Here is a 23,825-nt window from a genome sequence, read left to right on the forward strand (position 1 = left end):
AACATAAATAATTTCACAGCCAATCAGAGCTTCCCAGAGACCAGTGAGAGGAAGATAGGGATTAGGGTTCCTTTGGGGATAATGATTATGTTCAGAATTGAACAGTGCTGAGGTGGTTTGAATGAAAATGGCTCCCACAGGCTCCTAATGCTTAGTCACCAGGGAGAGGCACCTTTGAAAGGATTAGGAGGTGTGGCCTTGTTGGAGGAGGCGTGTCACTGGGGGTGGGCTTTAAGGTTTTTGAAAGCCACGTCAAGCCCAGAGTCTCTCTCTTACCGCTGCCTTTGGATCCGGATGTAGCTCTAAGCTCCGTCCCCATCACCATGTCCGCCTGTGTGCTACCACGCTTCCTGCCATGATGATAATGGACTAAACTTCTGGAACTGAAAGCCAGTCCCAATTAAACGCGTTCCTTTGTAAGAGTTGTGGCGGTCGTGCTGTCTCTTCACAGCCGTAGAACACTACAGCCACAAATGCCGGGACACTGGTCACTTCAGAATGGTTAATTTTGTTATGTGAGCTTCACCGACCCTACCCCGCACAAATCTCTCCTTTTTCTCCAGCAAAAAGATACGTGGACTTTGATTCATACACTGTTAAAACCGTCTTAGAGGCACACACGGTCACAGACAGGGAAATGCAACTGAATAGCAAAACTTGTGCAAATTAGGTGAGAGAGGGGAATTTGTTAGACAGGAGATTTGTCAGATGGGAAAAACACGGGCTCTCTCAAGTCTGCATAATCCCTGTAGCCCAGGCTAGTCTTAAAGTCTTTGTGGAGCCGAAGAGGACCTTGAACTCCTGATCCTCCTGTCTCTATAGTGCTGGGATTAGACACAAGAGCCACCACGTATAGTTTATATAGGACTGGAGACAGGCTCTAAGGTCCATGATTATTAGGAAAGCAGCCTAACCTACTCTACATTCCCAGCCCTGAATTGTTGGTTTTTTTTGTTTTTTTTTTTTTTTTTGACAAAGGATTTCCGGTCTTCAACACGAGATCCTCCAGCCCTCCCAGGGCTGGGATGTGTGTGAGCATCCTTGCCAACAGTGTGCAAACTACCTATCGAAGGGGCTGCAGTGATGGTTCAGTGGTCAAGAGCACCTGCTACTCTTGCAGAAGACCTGAGACCCAAGTTAGGTTCCTAGCTCCCAGGTGGTGGCTGACAGCTGTTTGCAATTCCAGTCCCAGGGTTACTGATGTTCTCTTCTGGCCTCCTCAGGCAACAGGCCCACGCATGGTACACATACACGCATTCGTACAAAACACTCATACACGTAAAAATAAACAAATAACTCATTTTCAAGAATCCTAAAAAGAGGCAGAAAGGACTTCCTGAAAGGGGTGTTTGCGTCAAGATGCAGCGGTGACCAAGAAGGAACAAGCTGGCGAGAGAATAAGACGGACAAATGGCAGGCGTCAAGGATGGTGTAGCTCTTGCCAGGGACTGAAGGCTTTCAGTCTGGCTTAGAGCTGTGCCCCAGGGGAACGGGGTGGGAAGGAGGCATCAGGAGGTACAGGAGCAGCCTCGGAGGCCCTCGGTGTTGTGCTAACATCTGCCAGCAGGGACCTCATTTCCAAGCACAGAGCCCTGACTTCCTGTGCGATGCTTTCATTTTTCATTCCCGGTGTGCAGTAGAATAATTGGGAAGCCACAGGTCTTGAGCATTTATTACCTTCACAGAAGCAGAGTCCATCTTAGATACAGGGAAGACTGAACAGGAAGATGTCCATGAGAATAGGAATAGATTGTTGAAAGCAAACACCGCGGCAGAGATAGAAAGATGGACTACCCACAGACCTACTCTGCACCTCAGCCTGCTCTCTCTGAGCGCCCTCCTCCCTGCCAACACCAAAGCTGTTTACTTAATAAGAAAAACACCATTCACCCTTTCCAGTACAGGAGGAGGTCGTCAGCATCTAAGTGTGACAGCGCTGAGTGGCACTTGAATCACAACAGTGCTTAGAGAGGAGCCAAGAAGCGCATCATGGTCCTGGTCTGTGGTCAAGTCGGGGCAGAAGGATGCGACAAAGGGGAAACTAAGGGGTGGGAGTGGCTAGAGTGCCTGGAATAGCTCACCTGGGAGAGGCACATGCGGCGGTCAGAGTGGACACTGTGGTCTGCCGAGGGCTGAGCCTTGCCGCCCAGAGTCTGCGTAGACCCAGATCCTTCTCCAGCAATGTTGGGGAGGTGGCCCACGGATGGCATATACAGATCAAGGGAGCCAACACAAGTATTCTGGAGAGGAACGGGGATTTGTAAGTAGAGACATGATAACCAATACATCTGTTATTTGCTTCTTGCTGGTTCAATTTGGGACCAGCAAGCTGGGCGTGGTGGCTCACGCCTGTAATCCCCAAAAGGCTTGGCACCAGCAGATCCAAGCTCTGGGGCTCCTCCAGGCTGAGGGAGCTGAGTATTAGCACCCTGTTGCTCTGGGAAGGAAGAGGGCTTGATAGAAGCCCTTGAGAAAGGCTTCCTCCTCTTCATGTAATGGCTGCTGTGGAGGCAAACCTGGACTGCCCTCTCCATGGGTAGGTCTCCGATGGAGGTGGAATGAGAGACTGCACACAGACTCCTGGTCACTTCCGTCCTCCCAGGGCAACCCCCTATGGAAAAGGGCAAGGGGAAGGGGCCTGCAGGTCCTGTGGCTGGGGCCCTTAAAAGGAAACCTGTCCCCTGTTAGCAGTCACCAATTCCCTCCTCACAGGGCCTGACGTCCACCCCTCTGCCGCCTGTTCTTTTGGTTTTGCCCTTTTCCAGACATTTCAGACAAAAGCAAGCAGATGATACACGACTGCTTTCACTCAGCATGCTTTCAAGGCTCATTCCTATCGCATCTTTGGGTCGTGAGTTGTATCCTTTTTCATAGCTCAGTAACCTTTTTCACTGTGTGGCCATGTCACATTTCCACACTGTTTTCGAGTGAGCTGGAAGGCAGTTTAGTTTCCACCGTAGGCAGATGTGTATGTGCTTGGAGATCTCATACAAGCAGCCGTGACGGTGCAGATCTGGAGACACCTACTGTCCCTCTTCTGTTTCCCCAAACCCGTGGTGAGGCTTCCGGATGCTGCAGCGATGAGATACTGACAGAGCGCTGGGCAGGGTTTACAGCGGACGCTCATGGTGGGTGAGAGAATCAAGTGGCTTCTTCAAAACCTCCCATGGGAGAATGGAGGCCTCATCCAGCAAGGGAGGTTCTGCGGAGCGGAGGAGCCTGGCCCCTTCATCCATAGCACAACTGGCTGTGGGGTCCTGGGGAGCTTCCCTGCCACCCAGCCGTGGGAACCTGGGCAGACCTGGTTCATCTTCTCCAGAGCTGCCTTGTGAATCTCCTCCACCTGGCCGCACTGTTGCCTCCCCCTGGCTGCCTCTGCAGATACTACGGTTTTTGAGAGAGAGGACTTGCTCAGAATAAAGCTGGTGCCAAGGTGGTTCAGCAGTCCAGAGAGATTAAAAAACAACAACAACAACAACAAAAAAAAAAGAGCCACGTTGCTGAGTGTGGAGGCCTACACCTGTAATCTCAGCACCTGGGAGGCTGGGACAGGAGGATAGCGGGTTCCAAGCCAGTCTAGGGTGTGTAGCCGGACCCAGGCTCAAAAGAAATGAACTCGCTCTGGACTCCCGCTAAGGCCTCAGAACCGCTGCTCCTCAGTGTGTTATGAAAACGAGTATGCAGATTATATTCAGATTAGGGGGGCACCTCATGACTTCAGTGCTGAGCTGTGGAATGGCTCACAAGAAAGCCGAGAAGAAAACACAGGGATGGGAACATTGCTTTTTTGAATGTCTCACGATATGTACACTTAAAGGAAGGCAGTGGCTCGAGCTGCTGCAGCTTATAAGAATCATCTGGGGGCTTTTTAGGTCTGCCACATCTGGCTGACCCTCCAGGGCCCTGGTTTAATTGGGGGGAGGGTGGAAACAGGGCGCTCAGGTGCTGGCATTTTTTAAAATTTTTTAGTAACTTTTCTTGACTCTAACGTACAGCAAATGGTAGTTGAGGCCTCTGCCTGTGGTGGGAGGTCAGGAGGAGCAAGAAGAGAGTGAGCGAGGATTCAGCCTTCATGTTCCCCGTGGACAAGGTCTGGGTAGCAGGAAAGGGGTCAAAAAAGGAGTGTGTGCATGAATTTGCACACACACACATCCCTCTGAGGATGGCAGGTGGTTAGGGCTATAGTGGTCTCCTGTGACGTTAGCAGAAGGTCTGTACATGGAGGAGGAGTGGTGTGGAGGGCTGGTCAGAGTTAGGGAGAAGGAGATGTGTTTTGGGAGTTGGGAGCATGCTTGGAAGGCAAGGGGGGGGGGCAGGGCTCTGGGTGGCGGCTGAGTGTGGGCTGCGGGGGGGGTGTTTAGGGATCTGTTCGGGGTGGGAGAGACTAGAGTGCATCCAACTGCTAACGGAACTGACCTTCTGAGGAGGAGGCGGTGAGGGGCCAGAAAGCTTGATCAATGGTACACAGTTCTAAGGAGGAAAGACAGGGGAGGGCTGGGCCCACCCATTCTGCACAGTGTTGACCCTACGCCGGAAGGACAGTGTAGTGGGGTGTGAGGAGGGCGTAAGGCAGAGTTTGAGGGTGCCTGGGCCTGCTGGGTGGGTGCCAAGAGCAGTCCTTCACACACAGGGTCTCTATGCATCTTCAGATGCATGGGGTCTCGTGCATCTGGGTTCCCTTTGCTTTCTCCTCTCTTTTTCCACATGGTGGCAGACCCAGAGGCACCGGCCTGATGAGGCCCGGCCACCCCCACTCCTGGATTGTGTTCTCCAGTGGTGCCTGGTGAATTCACCAGTGTTTGCCCCTCAGCCTGCACCCTGTGTTAGTGATGATTCTCTAGAGGAATACAACCGATTGAATGAATGTGACCCGATGGTATATGATTTACTAGCGTAGCTGAGAGTCTGTGGTCCAAGTAGGCCAACAATGGCTGTCTCTCCAGGGGAGGTCTAAGAATACAATAGTTGTCCAGTCCACGAGGCTGGATGTTTCAGTATTTGTCAGGATTCCAAAGTAGGCTGTAATACTAGTGAAGGAATGAGCTCGCCAGAGAGATTGAGGACAAAGAGCAAAATCTTCCTTCTTCCATGCCATTTATATAGGATGCCACCAGAAGGTATGGCCCAGATTTAAAGTGAGTCTTCCAACCTCAAATGATCTGGATTTAAGGTGGGTCTTCTAACCTCAAATGATGTGAATTTAAGATGGGTCTTACCACTTCAAATGATCCAATCAAAAAGAAAAAAAAATCTCTAACAATTCATGTTTTAGTTAATCCTGGATGTCATCAAGTTGACAATCAAGAATAGCCATTGTAGACTCTAAAAAAGAAACTGAGAGGCTAGAGTCTGCCCTGAGCCTCCTGTCTCCAGCCTCATGCCTGTCAAGATTCTACCTTATTAGGGGGTACACCCCAGATCCCATGGTGATTGGGAACTGACTAGTGTGCCCAATCCCCCAGCTCTTGAGTTTTGACATTCTCTCCTTGGGAATCCAAAGAAAAGAGAGGATTTGTTATTAGAGCCCTAATCCCATGTCTAAAATAAAATTAAAAAAAATATCCCAGCTTGCATAGTGGGCTCCTCTATGGAATTGTAGGTTTTTTAATGCCCACTCTAGCTCCCAAATAATGAGTTGGAGACATGTTGCTTTTATAGTAACCCTTAAAATACTAAGATGGGCAGATCCTCATCTATGCTAACCTGTCTATGCTAGCCTGGCCTAGTTCCTAGCCACATGCCCTGTTATCTGTCTTCTAATCTCACCCTGGCTGCTCCTGCTCCATCTTTGTTTTCATGGAGATTCCTCCTGGTCCAGCAACCTTCTCCTCTCTCTTGCCCTCCCTCTCCCCCTCTCCTTCCTTCTCTCACTCTGGGACATCCCCAGACTGGGAGCAGATATCCCACCTACTGTCTCCTCTAAGAGGGCCTTGGCTCTTCAACGTCTTTATTAACCAGTCAGAGATAACTGGGGAGCATTCTTTATACAACATTGGTACAAGAAATTCTTCAACAATCATGACAGTTCCCATGACCTGATCTAGAGGCGGAGAAATCAGCATCTGAGCACAAGACCAACTTCCAACACTCTTCCCTTTGAATCTCCATCTCTGAACATCCACACAAAACAGATTTTTGTTGTTGTTTTCTGTTTTTCAAGACAGTGTTTCTCTGTGTATCCTTAGCTGTCTTGGAACTCACCCTGTAGACCAGGCTGGCCTCAAAAATAGAGATCCACCTGACTCTGCCTCCTGAGCTCCGGGATTAAAGGCGTTGTGCTACCACCGTCCGGCACAAAACATCTTAAAGTGAAAAGGTAATGAAAGTAAGCCAGTGCCTCCTTCCTTGTGGTGGGCTGGCCTGGGTCAGTCTAGGTCCCACTGGACTCCTGGCGATGCACTCCTTTCCTGTTAAAGTGACCGCCTTGCAGTTTCTCAAAGTTTCTGTGCCACCAGCCACCTTCCCCCTCCTCGGGGTTTTAGACACAGGGTTCTCTGATACCTGTCTATGATTTGCTGGTCAGTCTCAGCGTTAATCATGCTGCCTTCCTGGCTTCTGCCCTGAACTGAAGGCAGGACTCTGGTCTGCCAATGCTCTTCTCTGGATTCTCAGCTGGTGTTCAGAATCTGCTCCAGGCACCCTCCCACCATTCCTCAGTAGAGAAAGAGATGGGGAAGGGAACACAGACTGCTGTCGAGAGCCTTCCAGAGTGTACCATCCACACTTGGATCTGTTGAGTATCTGTAAGCCATGTAACTCCCAGGGTACGAGGGCAGAGACTGCACTGATCTCACTGTCTGACAGATGCCCAGTGCCAGGCAGGGCAAACAAATGACCAATTCCTCCCTACAAGCAAGGCATTACCTTGAACTTAAATTCCCTCTTATGTTAGATTCCAGACGTTGAATAGGTTTGTGTTTTACCTTTAGCTCTTTGACATTTTTTTAAATTAATTTTTTTGAGAGAAGCATAATGTTTATTTGGCACAGATTATTTATTTCTTCATTTTGTATGAGGATACCCAACAGACCCTGCACCATCTGTCGACAAAGCCATCCGGTCTTTGTCCGGTTGGTTTTGTTCCCTTCACAGAGTTCAACCTCTGCTTTTGTCTGGGTCCGTTTCTGGGCTCTCCGTTCTACTCCACTGATCTGTGTTTAGTCTTCACCAAGACTGTAGCTTCACCTTAAGCTTTAAAATTAAATAACATCGTCCATGCAGGTTATTTTCCAGTGTTCTGTTTCTAGGGTGGGCTTTCCTTTTCATGTCAACTTTGTGTTGGAGTCACAAAATGGTTTTCTAGGGCTTTATTACCCTAGATTATGGATTATGTCCAGAGGAACTGCTGCTCTAACAATACTGCCACCCAATTTCTGACCAGCGACTGCTCTTTGGCTTTTCTCTGCTTCCTTTCATCACGGTTTGTAGCTTCATTTGATTTATTTTATTTTCTGTGTGATGAGTGTTTTGCCTGAACATATGTCTGTGACCCACGTGTGTGCCTGGTACCTAAGGAGGCCAGAAGAGGACATTGGATCCCCTAGAACTGGAGTTACAGATGGTTGTGAGCCACCATGTAGGTGCTGGGAATTGAACCTGGGTTTTCTGGGACAACAGACAGTGATCTTAACCACAAAGCCATCTTTCCAATCCCCAGTATTGCAGGGTGTTTTTTTTTTTTTTAATGGTTTATTTATTATTATTTATATAGTATTCTGCCTGCACGTGTGCCTGCAGAGGGCACCCAGATTTCATTATAGATGGTTATAAGCCATCATGTCGCTGCTGGGAATTGAACTCAGGACCTCTGGAAGAACAGACAGTGCTATTAACCACGGAGCCATCTCTCCAGCCCCGGTTCTACAGGTTCTTGCATGTAGATTCTGAATATGCTTTTGATATTTATACTGGATATAATAGGTCTATTTTTGTTGCTCTAACAAAATACCCGAAATTTGGTACTTTACAAAAAAATAAGGCTAATTTATTTTATATTTTTAGGGGCTGGAAGTTTAAAACAGGGCTGTCCTGTTTGTTCAGCCTCCAGTGAGCGTCCCCTTGACTCCCCATGGCCTGACAGGTAGCATCATGGTGGGAACAGGAGCAAGAGAGACCAAGTACAGGGTGATATGTGAAGACAGACAAAGGTCTGAAGGCCAGGCTTGCAGTTCACTCCATGAGATGATCATCAGTCCTTCCCAAGTGTGAAGCCCCTGATGGCACCTCACCCTCCGCAGGACCCATCTCCTAAGGATCCCCCTACACTCACCTTTCAACGTTGCCTCACTAGCACCAACTCTCCTAAACAGAACCTTTGAGGACAAACCACATCCAAATTATAGCATCCAAGGGTCTCTCTCTCTCTCTCTTTAGAGACAGGCTCTCATGTAGTCTCAGCTGATCTCTTGAATCGCTGTGTAGCTGAGGGTGAGCTTGAGCTTCTGAGTCTCCAGCCATCACCTCCCAAGTGCTGAGATTACAGGGATGCACGGCCAGTCTCAGCTTAGCATTTGTTGTTTAATGTTTAATGTGATTGTGTTTGCTGTTTAATTTATTTTTTTTTTAAGATTTTTTTTCTTCCTTTCTTCCTATTTCATGTGTCATGGTGTGTGGGTGGGTAAGCACATGCCATGGTGTCTGTCTCAGTCAGGGTTTCATTGCTGTGAAGAGGCACCATGACCGTGGCAACTCTTACACAGGAAAACATTTAATTTGGACTGGCTTCCAGTGCCAGAGGTTTAGTCCATTATTATCATGGTGGGCGGCAGGCAGACATGGTGCTGGAGGAGCGGAGAGTTCTACATCTTGCCAGCAGGCAGCAGAAGGAGACTGTGTGCCACACTGGGTGTAGCTTGAGCACAGGCGACCTCAGAGCCCTCCTCCACAGAGACACACTCCTTCCAGCAAGGCCACGCCTACTCCAACAAGGCCACACCTCCTCATAGTGCCGCTCCTTTTGGCCAAGCGTTCAAACACACGAGTCTATGGAGGCCATTCCTATTCAAACCACCATAGTGTGTGTGTGGAGGCCAAAGGAAGCTTTTAGGAGTCAGTTCTCTCCTTGCATCTTCGTGTAAGTTCTGGGGACTGAACTCGGGTCATCAGGCTCTGGTGGATCCGCCATGTTGCCCATCCATGCTCTTTAAAGTCAACTTCAAATAGTTCATGTGTTCGTCTTGTATCTTGCAACACTGAGCCCTCTGATGGACACAACAACAAAAAAATGAACAAGTGGTCTTCACGTTTTGGGACATTCAAAAATCTATCATGCGTAAAACTTTTTTGTTTGGTTGTTTGTGTTTGTGTGTGTGTGTGTGTGTGTGTGTGTTGTCTTAATGTAGCCTTGACTATCTGACCTGGAACTCAGTATGTAGAGCAGTTTGACCTCAGACCCATAGAGATCTGCCTGCCTCTGCCTCCCCAGCGCTAGGATTAACACCCCTTGCCCAGCTTGTGTAAAACTTCTGCTACAGCTGTGGACATGAATGCATTCACTGAGTCACCGTGAAAACCACATTTCTCTTCCTCCCTCCCTTTTAGAGTTGGGAGGGTGGTTTGAGATTGGTTCTCCCTGTGTAGTTCACGTAGCCCTAGAATTCCCTTATGTAGGCCAGAATGGCCTCAAACTCATAGCAGTTCTCCTGCCTCGGGCTCCAAAGTGCTGGGATGATAGGCGTGAGCCAGTCATGGCCAGCTTGAAACATGCACACACCTTTGATGCCAGCACCGGGGAAGCAGAGGCAGGCTTATCTCTGTGAATCCGAGGGAGGCTAGCCAGGGCTCTGCTACACAGAGAAACTCTGTATCGAAAAACCAAAAGAAAAATAGGAGAGAGTTGGCTCTCAGACTTCCACATATGTGCCATGGCAGGCACGGTCACATAAGCATTGTGTGCACACATGCACTGGCACACAATAATAATTTAAAAAAAAAAAAAAACAACATCCTGACCATCAGTTCCCATTAAAGAATAAATCAATATGATCATAGCATTCAGAAAGAGCCCTAAACCATGTGAAGTGGTTCACGCCTGTAATCCTTAGCTACACAGAGGATTCCAGATCAGCCTGGGCTTTACAGAGAGACCTTGTGTAAACAGAGAGAGAAGGGGGGAGAGAGAGAACGCAAGAGCAAGAGTGAGCCACTCTTGGCTAGGCGTGGTGGTGCACACCCAGCACTGAAGAAGCTGAGGTAGAATCTGGGCGTGGTGGCACACACCTTTAATCCCAGCTCCCCAGAGGCAGAGGTGGACAGATCTCTGTGAGTTCGAAGCCAGCCTGCCCTACATAGTAAGTTCCAGGACAGCCAGGGTGGCTACACAGAAAGAACCTGTCTCAAAATATAAAATAGAATAAAAAGCTGAGGCAGAAAAGTCACAAGTTCTGGGTCAGCCTGGACTGCATAGAGAGAGAGAGAGACCCTGAAAAAGAGGCAGTCAGGAAAGCAAAGCAGAGTTGGGGTGGAAAGGGGGCTGGTGAAACTATCCAGACAGGGTCTTCAATTTTACATCTAGCAAAATCATCCCCAAACTAGAAGACGGCGAGGGCTCCACTTCAGATCCTGACGTCATTTGCGGCAGACTCGATTTGGAGGACATCTGCAGGCGAGGCAGAATGTCTCAGACATTCAAGAAAGCACATGGACTCCAGGTACACAGGAGGAAAGAGGAGAGGGAGGGACTGACGGGACAGAAATGTGAACTGAAGACACAGTGCTGGCCATGCCACCAGCAGAAGCGTGCAGAGTAATGGTGCACGTGCCGGGCTGGAGTTAGCAATCGGAGCCATCTGCAGACGAGGACCTAATTATTTACTGGTGTTTCAAATGGGTAGCTGAAGCTTGCTTTGGAGTTTGTGTCCCTTCTATTATTAATGACGGTACGGCACCTGGCTGAATGAAAATAGAAGCTGAGAGAATAGGAGCCTGTTAGAGCAATTCGCTGAGGAGAACCTGGAGAGACTGAGAAGGGGCGGGTCATTTAACTAGCACCGGAAAGGGCCCTGTCTGCTTTGTGTGGCTGCTGTAACAATGGACCACATACCTGCTGGTACAGACCCCACCTCACACAGTTCAACAGGCTGGAGAGCCCAAGTCAAAATTCCTCAGGTTCCTGCTCCCTCTGACTCTCTGGGTGTCAGCTCTTCGCCTCTCCAACACTGGCTGTGGTTCCCTCAAGTTTGTGGTGGTTTCGTCTCTGTCTCCTGTGTTCCAGATCTCCTGGGCAGACAACCTGGGCAGACATCGGGTGTAGTTTCCTCCCAGACCATCCAGAATGATCTCATCGCAAGATCCTCAACGTCTAGAAAGACCTTTTCCCCAGATACGGTTACGTTTCCAGGCTCTGCGATTGGGACCTTTGAGGGTCACCCTTCAGCCCAACTCCGCTGAACATGTGGCCTTGTGAGCTTTGTAAGCTTGGTTTTGCTTTATTGTTTATAAACCTGAAGTCAGGAGGTAGCTTCCCTGGTCCTTGGGGATTAGGTCCTGGGCCTTTCTGGCATGGGTCAGAAAACTGCTGTCTGGGAGATGAGCGTCCCTGCTAGAGAACAAGGTCTGTGCAAGGCTGGAGGGGAAGAGCTCTGAGAGGTGGTGTGGAGTGCTTTGAAAGAGCTGAGTGGAAGCATGGCTGCTCAGGTGGGTGAGGGAGAGAACGGTGGCGCTAACTAATCCGAGACAATTCCTGGTGGTTCAGGCCTAATGCTTTGCCCTCATCCTCAACCTGCAGGGATTGTTGTTAATCCAGAATCATGCCTCCATAGCTGTGTGTGTGTGTGTGTGTGTGTGTGTGTGTGTGTGTGTGTGGTGTGTGTGTGCGCGTGTGTGCGCGCATGAGTGAGTGTGTGTTTTCTCGTCCTGCCCTCCCCCTTCACACCATGTACTCATGCAGGTGCAGACAAAACAGGGTGCACTGATAATGAGAGGCATTTCTGGGGTGCAGATGGCTTTAGAAGATGAGCCGCTTTGCTGGAGTTCATGGAGTGCTGCCCCCGCCCCCCAGGCCTGAGGCCATCTCCATGAACGAGAAGCAGGAATGTGGCAGACAGGAGTGGGGAATCATAGGACATGACGGTCCAGGAGAACTTTAAAAATGGACACGGGGGTGGGAGGGAGGCCAGGCTCCTCGTGCGGTGTTCCTCCTGACCCTAGAGGCATGGGAAAGCTGGAACTCAACTTCCTCAGGCAGAACAGACTCAGGAGCAGACACCTTCGGGCCTGCCTGCCCGTGTTTGTCTTGGCTGAGGGCTTCACGGGGCTTTTTGAAGCCGATTCCCACCAGGGCAGATCTAGAGGAATCAGGACATAGATCACAGAGGAGGGAGCTGAAGGGGCCTGCGGTGGGGAAGTAGAGGTGGTCCTCCCTTGAGCGGTGTGAGTGCAAAGCCTGATTGGCTACTCAGCCCGGGAACCACAGAGGGGCAGGACCTGATCTGAAACCCTCCAGGACTTGCGAGTTCTCAAAGGCACCCAGCCCTGCGCCTGGGGTGTGGCTCTGTGCTTCAGGATACACGCTGAACCTCCCAGTGTCCAGGGTCTCTGACAACAAGCCTAGGCCCTCCCTGGACTGTACCCCACCCCTCCCAGAGCCCATAATTCCTAATCTTGACTCAGTGCCAACCCCCTACCACCATCAGCTCAGTCTGGACGCTCCCAGGTCCTGTTCCACACAGATGCTGGTGGGTCACGTGTCCCCCAGCTGAAGGCCTCCCCCATCCGCCTCCACCATCTGCTGAGGCCCCATAATTATTCCAAGGCTCTGTGCAGCCTCACTTGGAGGGAAGTGCTCATGTAGCCTTGTAATGTAAGCCAGGCCCGAGGCCACTCAGGCAGGGGGTCCCCAGCTGGGTAATGAGCCTTTCGCTGAGGTGGCCTGGCCCGTCCGTCCATCTAAACACCTCATGGAGGACAGCGTCTCCTCTGCATCCCCATTCATGCTCCCCAGATGCTTCCAAACACAGGGCCTGAGGGCTGCCTTGGCCTGGCTTTCCACTGGACGCCCTACCTAGGGACTAGCCACGGAGGAGGAGGCCGGCCCGCTGCTCTCTTTGCTGGGGTTGTCTTTCTAAAGGAGTCAGTCTGCTTCCCCCCTCCACTCCTAAAGCTGCTAAGTTACCCTCATCTCCCCTTCCTGGAGCCTGGGCCCCACAAAGGGGAGCGGATTGGCCGGGGAGGCCAGCGCTCTGAGCCAGGCCTCACTGTGAGAGGTGTAGGATGCTGTCTTCTCTGCTCTTGCAGACTGCTGCTCAGTCTCCAGCCCCACCCACTCTCATCCTTGTAACATCAACCCCAAGCAGGGCGAGGACCACCTCCTCAACCCCATATTCTCTGGGCTTATCGTTTAGGCATGCTTGTTTTCCGGGTGCAGACTGTGAACGCACCATTGTGGATCTCTGTGTGTGCAGAACCCATACTGGCTTGTGTGTTGGGCATCTGGGTCTTTGGGTCTCCCGCAGCAGTGTGAGGTGCCGCTGAGGTGGGGTTGGCTAATTTGGGTGATAGTGTCAGCTGTGTTGTCCTGTCAAGATCCCACGGGCTCAGGACACACACAGGGTGAACCTAAGTTCAAGGATCACCCAGAGTTCACTGACAGAGTGAGGGTGGCCTCCTGCCAGCCTCTGAGCCTCAGTGCCTCTGAGTGGGTTCCGAGCTCACCCCGAAGAGCATGAGGGGCAGAGTGGTGGAAGGGGTTCTTCCAGCACAGATCAGAGCCCAGTGCTCACTCTTCGCCTCTCGCACTCGGTGTGATTGCGTGGTTGAGAACCCCCCCCCATCCTTGGGAGAGAGTGATGTCAGCAACGAGACACCCAGAGGCCAGGCCTCTCCCTGGCAGCTTAGCCCAACATCCACCCCTAGTGAGGAACTGGGTGCAGAGTGGGACTGGGTGGCCGGAACCCCCTTCCTTGGGTGTGAGGGAGTCACAGAGAGGCTTGGGGGGTGGAGGTGGGATTTGAGAATTGCTTAGAAGCAAGCTTCAGGGGAAAGGCAGAGACAGGGAGGCCTTGGCAGGGGTGGAAAGCTCGCCGGGCAGTGTGGTACAGTGAGTCCTAGCGTGGGTCACGTAGCAAGGGAGGGCCCCGCCACGGTTTTCCTGGCCGGGGGACTACTTGGCAAGCCAAGCCTGACTTTCTTGAACAGACAACTCCCGGGGCTGCAAGGAGCGTCACCTTTTCCCACCGACCCTGAAAATGGGGGCCGGGTAGACACGTCTCTATCATTTCCCCCATCTCCCCCGAACCCTCTCATGGCCAATCAGACCCCCCGCCCCCCGCCACCCCGGATCCTCCCTCCAGACGCTTGTCCCCGCATAATGGCTTGTGACACGTTCTTTAAGTGCCTCTTAGGAAAGTGCCACCGTCTGTTTCCTTTTGTGGTGTGGCAGGGAGCTGAGCCAGCTGCAGCCAGGGCAGGGCTGCGTAGAGGCTCCTGCTTCGAGCAAGCAGCAGGGACATGGCTTATGAAATTACAGGGAATTCAAAGCAACCGGCATCACCCGCTGTCTGGCTTCATTACTGGAAATGGCCTCCTCCGAGGGAGGTTTGTTCTGGTAACTTAGCAGATCAAGACCCGACACCCTTCATTAGCACTTTGACATTGACAGAGAAGACTGGATCTCAGACCCATGCAATGGGAAGGAATTGGCTCAGAGGAGGAAAAGCCAGCATCTCACCAAGCTAGGGAGGGGGAGAAGCTGTCAGAGGTGGAATTGCAGGTAATTTTTACAGTCCACTTGAATGGGGGGCTGTGCTTGTCCAAGTATATCAAGATTGCAGCTGGGGGCCTTGAGTCCCCCTTCAGGCCACTTCCCTGTTCTCCTCCACGGCAGCTCAGTCCATCCTCCCTCCTCAATCCTTGCCGGTTTATCCTTGAGAAACACCTCTATTTTTCAGGCTTTAGTCTCCCCATCACTGTAAGCATCTAATAATCAACCTACTGGGTCAGAAATTGCTTGGAACCTCCTTGCCACTTACGGGCTGTCTTCCTAGGCCTTCCATGAAACATAGCCCCTGACTTCTGAAAACTTCTTAACCAGTTCTGTTAAAAAAACAACAACAACAACAAAAAAACAACCAGACTGGGCTGTACCTTGACAGTAGTTCCAGCAGATGGATGGGGGAGGGGTGGCTTCAAAAATCCCTACCCCCCCAGCAAGTTCTGCCTCCTATATTAACGTGTGACCCAGGGTGAGTTGCTTTAGGCTCGCTGTGCGCCCTTCGAGCGAGTCCAAGCTGGGCGTACGGTTTGCTGTGAGGATTAAACGAAATGATGTCATAGAAAACCCGGCGCACAGAAGGAGCAATCGATAAGGTTGGTGCTTCCGAGGACCCTGGTTCTTCCACCGGAAGCCTTTCCCTCTGTGTGGTGGAAAGAAGTAGAACCACTTGTCCGTAGCGCCTGGCACCCCGGGGCCCACCGAGCAGGGGGCCCCAACCCCCGCTATGGCTACGGTGAGGGCAGCTCGGTGGTGGTGGAGCAGAGGCGTGGGACACTGGAGCTGCACACCAGTTTCTTGGACTCCACAAGTGTGTAGAGAGAGGAGCGAGGAATGTGATCCGACCCAGCAGCCCGGGGGAACCAGACCATATCTGGTATCTGGTTTGTCTCTTTGGAATGATTTTTGGGGGAATTCACCGAGGTTGGAACTCAAGACATGGACTGCCCGGAACCTGTAACAGAAATGTGGCCCTGCCCGTGTGCCTGCCCCCCACAAGGGGACCTGCTTCCCCGGGGTGGGAGTCGGCTTACAGAGCACAGCGCTGGCTGCTCAGGGGCCCGCCCTTGAATGGCCGTGAACTTGTTTTTCCACGTCATTTGCTCTCAGATGTACCATCGAGCCGGGGCGACGCAAACACAGCCGCTCAGGTCCCTTCCTCTGTAACAAGCGATTGTGTGTTCTGGAGAGGTGGCTGAAGGGGAGGAGGGGGCCTGGCCTCAAGGAGGTGGGGAAAAGGGAAACCTGCTTCCCAGTGAGCGTGCGTGTCCTGGGGCCAGCTCCCCCCTCCTACCCCCCCAAAGCACATGCCGTTTCTGTCCCTGGAAGGGGTTAAAGGCCTCCTGGAGTCAAAAACAAGCAGGTGTCCCACCGTGCCAGAGACCGCTGCCTAAACTGCTTCCAGCCTCCCCCCCACCCCCGCTCTGCAACACGTCTGTGACCAGCCACAGGACAGAGGCGCCGGCAGCCTGCCTCTGACAGGCAGCGAGTTAGCTCGCTCCCACTCGGGTGGTGCGCCCAGGATATAAATCCAGGCTCGAGCCTCTGCTGTGTTCCTCTCCCTGCGCACCGGGGGTGGGGTGGGGTGGGGTGGGGTGGGGTGGGGGGGACGGAGTTTCCTTCCAAAGACCTTTCTTTTATCTGGAGCCTCGCAGCCCAGCAGGCTGCACTTGGTGGAGTCAGTCACAGCGGGGCCGAAGCCAGCAAGCGGGCCTCGGCGAGGAGGAGGCTTGCTGGGCTGCAGAGGGCAGGTGTTGCCAGCCCTGGAGGAGAGGGCCCTGGTTGGGCCTCAGCCCTTGGTGTCATCACAGGGGAGCCCCCCCTCGCCGCTGCAGACGGCACCATGTGGGCTCCGGGGTATCATCGGTCCTGGTTCCGCTGGGGGCTGCTCTTGCTGCTGCTCCCGGGGATGCCCCTGGGAGGCCTAGCCCTGCCACCCATCCGCTATTCCCATGCGGGCATCTGCCCCAACGACATGAACCCCAACCTCTGGGTGGACGCCCAGAGCACCTGCAAGCGAGAGTGTGAAGCTGACCAGGTGAGTGTGACTCCTGAAACCCAAGGCAGGGTCTGTGATGGTGCGAGAGCTCTGCCGTGCCCCCAGGGCCACGCAGGGACACAGGTCCTGCCAGCCTAGAGGCAAACAGGGCCCGACGCCTGCCTATTGCTGCTAAGGCCCAGAAGGAGAGGGTATCGTGTCCAAATCCATCTCGGGCCATTGCTCTTTGTGCTGGCGAGGGCTGATGTGGGCACATTGGGAAGACACATCTGGTGTGGTGGACGTCCAGCTGCCCAGTCGCAGGTGAGAGAATGGACACTCAGAAGGAGAGCGGCAGGTTAGCGTGGAAGCCTTTCTGTGGGGCACCGTGGCTGCCGGTAGCTTCGCCCAGCTTCTCGGCCCTTCGCCAGGTTTGGACTCAGACATGCAGCAGCCACGAGGCTGCTGGACAGACAGAGCGGGAGCCAGTCTGTACTAGTGTCCCGGGAGAGAAATGAGCTGAGTTCCCACAGCTCTGCAGTGCTCCCATACACTCCTCCCTTGTGGCCACTGCAGCAGGCGAGGGCCACTTCCAGATAGTTCTTCCCTGGCTGCCGGGTGGGTTCTTCCAAGGGCCATCCTGGTGTGCTTGGAGAAAAGCCCACACAGGTTTACCATAGTACCTGGGTATGGCCCTTCCCTGTCTGGCCATCTCTGAGGGTGGCCCTGAGTCTCCCAGGGCTTTGGGTCTGGGTTAGGCATCACTAAAGAACGTGGGAGACCCTGGTACTTCTGGAACTTAGCTGACTGTGCAAGAAAGTATGGGGCTCCCCTCGGAGAGAGGGGCTGCTGCCTCGAGTTCCCTGGGGACAATTTCTCAGGCCTCTCAAGACAGGTGTACACAGTGGTGGCGTTGAGGAAGAATGACCAGGGGGGAGGGGCAATTCTCCCATCCCTAGAGCAGAGGCCATCAGATGGCTTGCCTTTGGAGATTCTTTTGCACCGATGCTGACTAGTTTGAAGTCGGGTGGGATTTTAGGGACAGCGGCATCCTAGCTGGCTTTGAATGTCTGGGTAAGGCTAAGGACCCAGGAAACCTATGGATACATCGTAACTCCTTAGAGAGTGTTCTAAGTATCTCCTCAGGCACTCTTTCCCCTGGTCTCCAAGGGCTCTGGCTCCTGGGTGTCTAGCCACTCCTGAACCTCTGGGCCACACTGGACCGGGATAACCATCAGGCCAAAGAGCAGGTTTTCCTGGCCACAGGTCACTATGTCCCTGTCCACCCTCCATTCTCAAGATCTCTCTCCCTTGAAGCTCAGCTCTGGATGTGACCCATCCCGTCCCCAGGCTTCCCCCGTTGTGGCCCAGAAGCCTACGCCAAGCGAGAGTTTCAAAACAAAGTCCTTATTCTGCGCCCAATGGGGGAGAACAGTAAACGAGCCGGCTCCACACAGCCGAGTGGGGGACTTTCCCCCCTCTTAGCTCGTGTGGAATGTCAAAAAGGCCGGCATCAAAGTGAGAAGGAAGAGAGGCCAGGGTGGCGGGGACCAAGTCACACAATCACTACCTGGTGGAGGATTAGCCACCCAGCCGGCCGCACACGGCGGGACGCTGTGCGAGGCGCCACACGCCATCCAGGGTTTGCGTCGGCTCCGGTGGCATGTGCTAATTTAGAGGAATTAGAGTAAAGCCTTCCACGACTCAGCAGAAGTCAGAGGGGGATTACAAAGCTGGCAAGGCTTTACTGATACCACACGGGGACTCTTTTTTTTTTTTTTTGTCACAGAGGTCTCTGACATCCTGGATTCAGCGTGTGTTGCTGTCTCCCGGGTGGGGGTGAGGGGAGAAGGGGGTGGCTAGCCTCGAACATGGGTTCAAAGGTGCGACCTCCTCAAGTTAGCCAACACATCCTTTACCCCCGTGGGAGAAAGACAAAAGGTCAGCCTCGCTCTGTAAGCCTGTGCTTCGTCTGGGTGACCGTACGGCGTCCCATTTCAGCATCCCACTTAGGAGGGCCTACGCCCTTTTCCGTTGTCTCTCATCTCTGTGGCTCGAGTATCACCTCTCTGCCTACATTCGCGTTTTGAAAGTGGTAGTGACGACATATCCTGTGAGAGGTCCGTGGCCCATCTCTTCCTATACTTCCCAGCCTTGGGACCGTGGGCAAGTCGCTCAACCTCTCCGCGCTTTAGATGACCGTGTAGAAGGTGAGAGTGGTGGATGTGTCCCTCTGGGCTTGGAAGAGAGCAGTAGGCTGAGGGCTGGCCAGAAGCCTGACAGATAGTAGGTGCTGGGTCTACGTGAGTTCTTATCTACCTTAAGTGCCCGTGTATGCACAAGCGTAGGGCCTCACGTCACAGCCCCTGGGGGAGGTGTAGGCCTCTGTTCCTGCTTCCCCTGTCTTCAGAACTCTCTCTCTCCTCCTCCTCTGGCTCTTGCAGGAATGTGAGACCTACGAGAAATGCTGCCCCAACGTGTGTGGGACCAAGAGCTGCGTGGCGGCCCGCTACATGGATGTGAAAGGGAAGAAGGGCCCCGTGGGCATGCCCAAGGAGGCCACGTGTGACCACTTCATGTGTCTGCAGCAGGGCTCTGAGTGTGACATCTGGGACGGACAGCCCGTGTGCAAATGCAAAGACCGCTGCGAGAAGGAGCCCAGCTTCACCTGCGCCTCTGACGGCCTCACTTACTACAACCGCTGCTACATGGACGCCGAGGCCTGCTCCAAGGGCATCACGCTGGCGGTGGTCACCTGCCGCTATCACTTCACCTGGCCCAACACCAGCCCTCCACCCCCCGAGACCACTGCGCATCCCACCACAGCCCCTCCGGAGACCCTGGGGCTGGACCTGGCAGCCCCGGCCCTGCTCAACCACCCTGTCCATCAGTCCGTCACCGTGGGCGAGACCGTGAGTTTCCTCTGTGACGTGGTGGGCCGGCCCCGGCCAGAGCTAACCTGGGAGAAACAGCTGGAGGACCGAGAGAACGTGGTCATGAGGCCCAACCACGTGCGTGGCAACGTGGTGGTCACCAACATTGCCCAGCTGGTCATCTACAATGCCCAGCTGCAGGATGCCGGCATCTACACCTGCACAGCTCGGAACGCTGCCGGGGTCCTGCGGGCCGACTTCCCGCTGTCGGTGGTCAGGGGGGGTCAGGCCAGGGCCACCTCGGAGAGCAGTCTCAACGGCACGGCCTTCCCGGCAACCGAGTGCCTGAAACCCCCAGACAGTGAGGACTGCGGAGAGGAGCAGACGCGCTGGCACTTCGATGCCCAGGCTAACAACTGCCTCACTTTCACCTTTGGCCACTGCCATCGCAATCTCAACCACTTTGAGACCTACGAGGCCTGCATGCTGGCCTGTATGAGCGGGCCTCTGGCCACGTGCAGCCTGCCCGCCCTCCAGGGGCCCTGCAAAGCCTATGTGCCACGCTGGGCCTACAACAGCCAGACAGGCCTTTGCCAGTCCTTCGTCTACGGCGGCTGTGAGGGCAATGGCAACAACTTTGAAAGCCGTGAGGCCTGTGAGGAGTCGTGCCCCTTCCCAAGGGGCAATCAGCACTGTCGGGCCTGCAAGCCACGGCAAAAGCTTGTCACCAGCTTCTGTTGGAGCGACTTCGTCATCCTGGGCAGGGTCTCGGAGCTGACTGAAGAGCCTGACTCGGGCCGTGCCCTGGTGATGGTGGATGAGGTCCTCAAGGACGAGAAGATGGGCCTCAAGTTTCTGGGCCGGGAGCCGCTGGAAGTCACTCTGCTTCACGTAGACTGGGCCTGCCCTTGCCCCAACGTGACCGTGAGCGAGGCGCCCCTCATCATCATGGGAGAGGTGGAGGGTGGCATGGCCATGCTGAGACCCGACAGCTTTGTGGGGGCATCCAGCACGCGGCGGGTCAGGAAGCTGCGTGAGGTCATGCACAAGAAAACCTGTGATGTCCTCAAGGACTTCCTGGGCTTGCAATGAAGCTGGCCCGGCCCGTCTACCCTGACCCTCCTCTGCCCCAACCCCTGCCCTCAGTCAGTCAGCCACTGGGCCAAGATCAGATGAGATGGCCTTGGCTAGGGGAGAGACATCAGCTCACTTGTGGGAAGAAAGCCACCAGAGTCTTAAAACCACCTCTATTCTTTGGGCTCAATAAAAGGTCCATATCTTTTTCTTTCTTTCCTTTTTTTCTCTGAGACAGGGTTTCTCTATGTAGCCCTGGCTGTCCTGGACTCACTCTGTAGACCAGGCTGGCCTTGAACTCACAGAGATCTGCCTGCCTCTGCCTCCAGAGGGATGGGAGTAAAACCACCACGTCTGGCTAAAAGGTCCATATCTTTTTTAGCTGGTGGGAGGAGGAGGGTGGGCAAAGGGAAGAGAAGAAACGTGTAAGTTATTTCCCATGGGTGGTCCCCTCAGGTAGTTTAACCCTTTGCTGACCCATGCCTCTCTGCCCAGACTCCTAGCCAGGGGTCAGGAGGAGATGGCGTCTGCATTGTTAAATGGTTTAGCTTGCACAGCAGGTATTCGGGAGCCTGAGGATTGCTTAAGACAACTACCCCACTGCCTCCCTCCTCACTGCAGTCAGAGACTGCCTCACATTAAGCACTGTCCAACCCAGGCGAGAACCCTAATGGAGGGTGCAGGGACAGCTGCCTTTGGTGGGGTCAACAGCAGAATCCATGTTCTCTTTCCTTAGCTGCATTGGTTTGTTGGTTTGCTTCTGTTCATTTCAGCTCAGTGAATACTTCCTGGGTGCCGGACCCTGGAACCATAGACAGCTGTTACTGATCTACTGGCAGAGCCAAAAAAGGCAAAGTCCTGATCCCAGGCTGCCCCGGGGGCCAGTGGGTGATTGGCAGCAGGCATGTCCATATGATGGATGGTGTGCTTTTCATGTGCCATGGGCTTCCTTGGAGATGTCCCAGGATCTGTTTTTGTAGCAAGAGAAATAAAGACAAAAGGCAGGAGGGAGAGGGCACAGCCTAGGGATCAGAGCGGAGGTGGATCGGGGAGAATGATGCCATCTGGCGGTGAGTACGGGCACCTGCGTGGGTCAGGAAGGAGGCTCTATTTAGGTGGGGGCTTGGGAGGGAGTGCTTATGGAGACAGCAGCTCTGAGAGAAGCTGTTTCTTCTGATCCCAGCTACACAGGCACTGGGTAGAGGACTGGGGGCCCCTCTGTCTTCTCTGCATCTGCCCTGTTCCCTCTTCAGCCCTTCATTGTGTCCACATCCGTCCAAAGGAGGCATTGTGGGATGCCCATGTCTTCCTGAAATTAATACAAGGAGGACGATACTCAATAAAAGTTCACAGTGCCAACTTCTCTACGCATGTGGTATTTTTGGGAAGGTGGGGAAGGGGCTGTGATCACGTCATTGGCACCATATTTGGGCAGTGGAGGGACACAGTAGATTTTCAGGTTTCCCCGTGAGATAGGAGGCTGGCTCCTCAGCCGTGCTCAGCAGAGTTTATGAAGCAAGCAGGAGAACGCCAAGATGGCAGAGTGACTTTTCCACAGTTACAGGTGGCGGGGGATCAGGGTCATAGATAAGATCCTGCCCCTGACACTGTGGAGTCTATGTGGAAAGATGGGAGAAACGGGAGTAGGGCGGGCAGATGCTCAGCTGTAACTTCTAGAGACATCAGGGTGAGGCTTGGTCTCCAATGTCCTCAGGGAGCCTACTGGGTCCTGACAATGCTGGTAGCAGTGCATTTGGTCCCAGAGAGGCTTACTGCTGTTCCCCAGAACCAGTCAGGCGTGTGGAGCCCTCAACAGAGGCACCTCTCTCCAGAAGTTCCTGGGGTTCCCAACGCCATACCCAAAGGAGGAATCCAGGCCAGGCCTAGCCCAGCCCAGCCCCTTTGACTTGAAGAAGGCGTGAGGAGCTTCTGTTTCCTAAGAGAGGAAGAGGGCAGGGGCGGGAACTCGACACCATCACTAAAGGACAAAAAGCAAGAGACTTAGCCATCAGGATGGCCTGAGTCATGGTTGTTTCCCAACCTGGTCAGGTGTCCAGGGAGGGTGAGGGCTGTCACCTCACTCTGTCCTTAGCGGCCTGGGGACATTGGCTGAACCCGCTTCTAGGCCACAGAGTCCAACAAATTGTCTCAGAGCCCACGGGCAAGCGTCTACTCCCCAGCCATACCTGTTACCTGCCACGTCAGTTCACTTATGCAAAGCAGAGTCTGGATCCCATGGTTAGGTGCAGGTTGCTGTCCTAATCGGCTGGAAGAGAGGAAAATTCAGGGGACCTACCCACGCTGCCGGGCTGACAGCGCAGAAACCACCTAGCCCACGAGACGAGGGCTCGTCAGGACCTGAATCCAGCCTCCGCCACCGACTTCCTCTCTGAACCTCTTCACGCCTAGCCGCACAAAGAGCAGTAAGGACACTGCTTAGGTGAAACATCATGTGGCTGGTTTGTTGTTGTGCGTGTACAGACACGCTCATGTGTGTGTTTGCGCACACTCACACGTATGTTCATGTGTGTGAATGCAGGCACAGTTCGTGCACGGCCATCGGTGGACAGCCTCGGGTGTCTGTCCTCCCCTTCTGCCTTGACTTGCTCCTACAAACACCACACTAGCCGGAGTTTGTCCACCTCGTTACAGACACGTGCTACCCGACACCTGGGCATTCGAACTCAGGTCCTCATGATTATGAGGCGAGTGTTCACCACTAAGCCATTTCCTCAGCCCCGAATTTGCTTTAAGACAGTCTCTCGGCATAGCTCACACTCACCTCAGACTTACTCTGGATTGGACTCAAACTCCTCATTCTCCTGTCCTAGTCTCTCAAGTGCTGAGATCACAGGCTTGTTCCACTATGAAGCCTAGACAGTCACAGCACTTAGGGAGACTTGGCATTCAACCCCATTACCTTTGTAAGAACTACAGCCTGGCCTGGCCTGGCCCTTTTACCCTCTGGAGCTCCCTGTGCAAACATGGACTTAACACTTTACCTCATCGTTCTGGGCCTTGGGCCTTGGCAGGCTCTTGATCATCACATTTGATGTAGGAAATGAGCCCTCTTACACAGGCTGATTTGGGGTTCAGAAGCTATGAGTACCTAGGGGATGAGTGACTGAGAAAGTATGGAAATCTCTGACCTGCCGTGTGAGATTGATTTTTCTCTAGAAATGCCGCCTTCTCT

At 53.3% G+C, this 23,825-nt stretch overlaps 1 protein-coding gene and 1 long non-coding RNA gene across 4 annotated transcripts; one reads left to right on the plus strand and one right to left on the minus strand.

The window, feature by feature from the left end:
- Window positions 1–9,346: 9,346 nt before the first annotated feature.
- Wfikkn2 (WAP, follistatin/kazal, immunoglobulin, kunitz and netrin domain containing 2) lies at window positions 9,347–21,997 on the plus strand. Of its 3 annotated transcripts, XM_021643123.2 has the most exons (3): window positions 9,347–10,649; window positions 11,213–11,409; window positions 19,130–21,997. In XM_021643123.2, exon 3 carries the CDS (start codon window positions 19,199–19,201, stop codon window positions 20,648–20,650), a length of 1,452 nt encoding a protein of 483 aa, XP_021498798.1. In that variant the 5' UTR covers window positions 9,347–10,649; window positions 11,213–11,409; window positions 19,130–19,198; the 3' UTR covers window positions 20,651–21,997. The 3 variants fall into 3 exon arrangements, with proteins under 3 accessions (XP_021498798.1, XP_021498797.1, XP_060242928.1); XM_021643122.2 differs by lacking the exons at window positions 9,347–10,649; window positions 11,213–11,409 and adding an exon at window positions 16,318–16,745; XM_060386945.1 differs by lacking the exons at window positions 9,347–10,649; window positions 11,213–11,409 and adding an exon at window positions 16,774–18,895.
- On the minus strand, window positions 21,844–23,554 carry LOC132655168 (uncharacterized). Its single transcript, XR_009592838.1, has 3 exons — window positions 23,415–23,554; window positions 22,819–22,898; window positions 21,844–21,941 (listed from the first exon to the last, which is right to left on the minus strand). It is a non-coding gene; the product is annotated as an uncharacterized LOC132655168 (long non-coding RNA).
- Window positions 23,555–23,825: the final 271 nt, after the last annotated feature.

Source organism: Meriones unguiculatus, chromosome 7, assembly GCF_030254825.1.
Source record: "Meriones unguiculatus strain TT.TT164.6M chromosome 7, Bangor_MerUng_6.1, whole genome shotgun sequence".
Taxonomy (NCBI): Eukaryota; Metazoa; Chordata; class Mammalia; order Rodentia; family Muridae; genus Meriones; species Meriones unguiculatus.